Raw genomic sequence first — 3,834 nt, 5'->3', positions numbered from 1 at the left:
TTTAGGGGAAAAAGAAGATTTTCAATAGAAAATACATAAAAAAAAATCTAAAATATATGATAATTTTAAATTTTTAAGGGACGATCGCCCCCCACTTGCCCCTACCTAAGTCCATCCCTAGTTAAATCTTTTCAATTGAGTTAGATTTTCTGATATTTCGAGTAAGTTGTAAATTTATTTCATGTTCTCTAAATTGATCATTTTAAGTCTATATAATTTAGAATTTATTAACTGATCTCAACGTAAATTGGAGCGTTATTCTCTCTAGAAGTCTCAAGTTCAAACAGTTGCATCTACATGGTATATGTATTAATTTAATATCAATTGTTATATAAAATTTTAATCAGATATTATCTTACAATCACCTTAAATTAAAATAATCCATATAATTCAGTCATCTTGCCATGATTTAAACTAATGACCAAAAATTTAAAGGATGCCTACCATCCTTTACTTTTTGGTAGAATTTTTCCATTAATAATTGAAGTATTCATAAATTCTAAATTTAGTTAATGATATCAAATTCGATCATGTATTTCTTAAATTTTAAAATTTCAGTCTAATTTAAACAATAAAACGATAATATAATTAAATTTAAAGAATTTAAAATAATCAAAGTGAGGAATATGAACCAAATTTACAATTTACTCATAATTTAAAAATAAGCACCAATTCAATTAAACAAAGAAAGGAGAGAGAGAAAATGCTGCTAGGCCTCTATTCTCCCACGTGTGATATTTAGTACGATTAAATAAGAAAAGGAAGTGGCATAGTCGACCAAATCAGATATGATGCCTAATCACTCCACGTCTCTATCGTCACCTGTCGTTGTTTCCAAAACGCAAATTCATTACGACACCCCATCCGTCACCTCCCAAGAACCAATAAAATTCTAATACTCACCAAAAAGAATATTGCTTTGCTCCATTATATATATATATATATGTGTGTGTGCGCAAAACCTAATAGTGTTATTATCATCATCGACACGCTTGCTATGGAATCGGAGAAGAGGAAGGGGAGGGATGACGGAAAGAGAGCCAAGGGAGGGGAGCCGGCGGCGGTAGCGGAAGAGGAGGTGGAGGGAAGGAGCACCGAGGGAGGCCGGTCGACGGTGGTAAAAGAGGAGGAGGTGGAGGAGTTCTTTGCCATACTCAAGAGGATACGAGTGGCAGTTAAGTACTTCGACAAGGCTGAAGCTGGAGGAAGCGAGGTGAAGGTGACGGGTAATCCATGGAGGCTGAGGTTTGTGTTGGAAGATTTCGACGGGGATAAAAACCAGGATGATTGCGAGGAGGATACGGGTTTCGATCTTAACTTGAAGCCTGATGTATCTAAACCAGAAAATTAAAAACAAATCTTACTTTGCTTTCAACAATAAATTGTATTTGTAGCTTTTGTAAACCTAATATAAGAATATGACTCCATAAACTAGAAAGGGTGAAGTGTCAATGACCTATAAAATTATCTCGTTCTCATCAACAATTAGTGCGCTCAAAACCCATTTGATGCATCTGGTCAACAGTAGTAAAACACAAACAACCTAACATAGTATGGACCATACCAAATTCTTATAGTGTCTGATCAATTCAACCATCATTTTCTCAACCACACTGCCAACGACTATGCATACTCTCAAAACCAAAACCTCTTATAGGTCCATGACTTCAATGCTGAGTTAAGAATCCTGCTAGCACAATTTTAAGTATATCTCGAGGCTCACTTACTATTGCATCAACAGAACCAACGACAACAATAAGAGTTGATTCAGATAACTCTTCAAGAGTTGTTAATATTTCAGCAGCAAGGGAGTGGGCACTGAGAGAAAGATGATGAAGGAGCTTCTAATGTTGAACAAAAGCATCAACAGAAGCAATTAGTTGCTCGTCTGAATGCCTCAAAGGACAGAGTCCTCCTAAGAGAGGATCAGAAAAGGAACAATATTGAGTATATGCCCCAACCCATTGACCCAGGAGAATATGAACGGAGAAATCAAATGGATTTCTTGTAAAGACAGATCGATGACCTACAAGTTGTCGATTAATAATCTTGAGGGAAACTGGATGGGGGAAGAGCAAAGCCGTGTACGCCTCATATACTGACTATTAGCTACAATCAGTCACTATTTTGACACTCTTCAAAACATTATTATTATCAAATATTATTCATAAATAACGAGTTTCGAAACTTCCTAATTATCCCTTAGAACAACTTCAATGATTAGTTTTTCTTCAACCATCGTATTTTTAAGTAGAATTTTAAAACTCATGTTAAAAGTTTAAAACTTTAGTTCCAATTTTTTTAATGCTCGAAAAAATATTTCTAAATGATTAGATTTTATCCTCAACGATTATAAACGGCTACAGACTCATTCCTAACTATATAGACATATCAAGAGATACAAACTCATTCATCACCATATAAATATATCAATAACACTTCAAGAAAGTAACTACATCTATCAAAGCTTAAAGATCAAGAGAAAAAAAGGTTTTAATCTTGCTTCTTTCATTTTTTTTTCCATTGTACATAGTGTACATAGCTTTGTTGTATAACTTTTCATTTCATTCTTTGTGGGCTCGAAGTTATGAACACGCAACTAGAAAGAAATCTCTTGTTTTTCACAAATTAAACCTTGTAAAAGATAGATGTTATAGTTTTGCCTTAGAAAAAATAAAGTAATTCTATCTTAGTCATTGTAAAATGTAAGTGAAGATTTCTATCTAAGCCTTGAAAAGATAGTGTTGTATATGTTAAAATTTTCTTTTAAAAGGTTCAATTCAAGCTAGTGAATTGAGAAATCCTTTGTGGTGGAAAGCTAAGGTCGTGAATGTCGACATTGGTTGAGAAAGTTGAATCATGCTAAATCAATTGTGTCAAAAGTTCTAATTTTTGATCAAGTTTCTATCAAATTTTCTGGAAGTCAATTCATCTCATCTTCGTGATTTTTGGTTGATCAATTGAGCCAATAGAAAAGAATCAAATATAAGTGGTAGGGTAAATAGTTGGTCGAGTCAAGTGGATAAAATTCAAGTTAGTCGAGTCTACAAGAATCATTTTATCATTTTAAACTTTATTTGAAATATTTAGGGTCAAGTTTAAGAAATTCAAGTAGAGTTAAAACAAATATACTCTCATTTGAGTTTCTATTCAAATTTAAATATAATTATTTATAATGTTATGATATCAATTGATTTCATTTTAAACAACTCTCTTTAACCATATGAATATATATATATATATATATATATATATATATATATATATATATATATATATATATATATTATTCTTAATATTCCTAATAAAGTAAAGGTAATCTAAAAATATATTTATAATATTAAATTTTTAAAAGAAGACAATTTGAAAAAAAATGTATTTATGGAAATATACTCTCATTTGAGTTTCTTTTCACTTTTAACGATAAATTGATAGGAACCAAAAATTTTAGGGAGAAATAGTTAATTTAGTCCCTGAACATTTTTTAACCCTTATGTGATCCTTAAACTTAGAAAAAATTAATTTAATCTTTTGAACAACAAAATCAAATGATAATAGTCATGATACTTGCACAACAATCTACAATATTAATGTGATAGTTCACGATACTGTTGTGGTAGTACTTGATGGACGATAATGTGGTAGATTGACTTAATTGATTATTTTAGAAAGTTTAAGGACTTATTTAATTTTTAAAAATAAAAAAATTGTTTAAATTAAAAATATGAAATATAAATAATTATTATGATATTCAAAATATTAAATATAAAAATACTAAAAACTAAATTATTAAAAAATTTAATTTAAGGACTACATTGAGTGTAAAAAAAGTTT

At 30.6% G+C, this 3,834-nt stretch overlaps 1 protein-coding gene across 1 annotated transcript; it reads left to right on the top strand.

Moving 5' to 3' along the window:
* The first annotated feature begins 968 nt into the window (after window positions 1–968).
* Window positions 969–1,458, top strand: LOC120124927 (protein NIM1-INTERACTING 2-like). The gene is made up of 2 exons (XM_039143481.1): window positions 969–1,078; window positions 1,127–1,458. Exons 1-2 carry the CDS (start codon window positions 998–1,000, stop codon window positions 1,349–1,351), a joined length of 306 nt encoding a protein of 101 aa, XP_038999412.1. The 5' UTR covers window positions 969–997; the 3' UTR covers window positions 1,352–1,458.
* The last annotated feature ends 2,376 nt before the right edge of the window (window positions 1,459–3,834 follow it).

This window comes from Hibiscus syriacus, unplaced genomic scaffold, assembly GCF_006381635.1.
Source record: "Hibiscus syriacus cultivar Baekdansim isolate YM2019G1 unplaced genomic scaffold, ASM638163v2 tig00110429_pilon, whole genome shotgun sequence".
NCBI lineage: Eukaryota > Viridiplantae > Streptophyta > Magnoliopsida > Malvales > Malvaceae > Hibiscus > Hibiscus syriacus.
Note: the sequence above shows the minus strand (reverse complement) of the source record. Positions and strands in the feature narration are given on the sequence as shown.

Bases quoted from the DNA above. Each gene is read 5' to 3' on its own strand.
- LOC120124927 (XM_039143481.1), top strand. From the start codon at position 998: ATGGAATCGGAGAAGAGGAAGGGGAGGGATGACGGAAAGAGAGCCAAG. The intron at 1,079-1,126 runs GTGGAGGGAAGG...GTGGTAAAAGAG, and splicing joins CGGCGGTAGCGGAAGAGGAG to GAGGAGGTGGAGGAGTTCTT.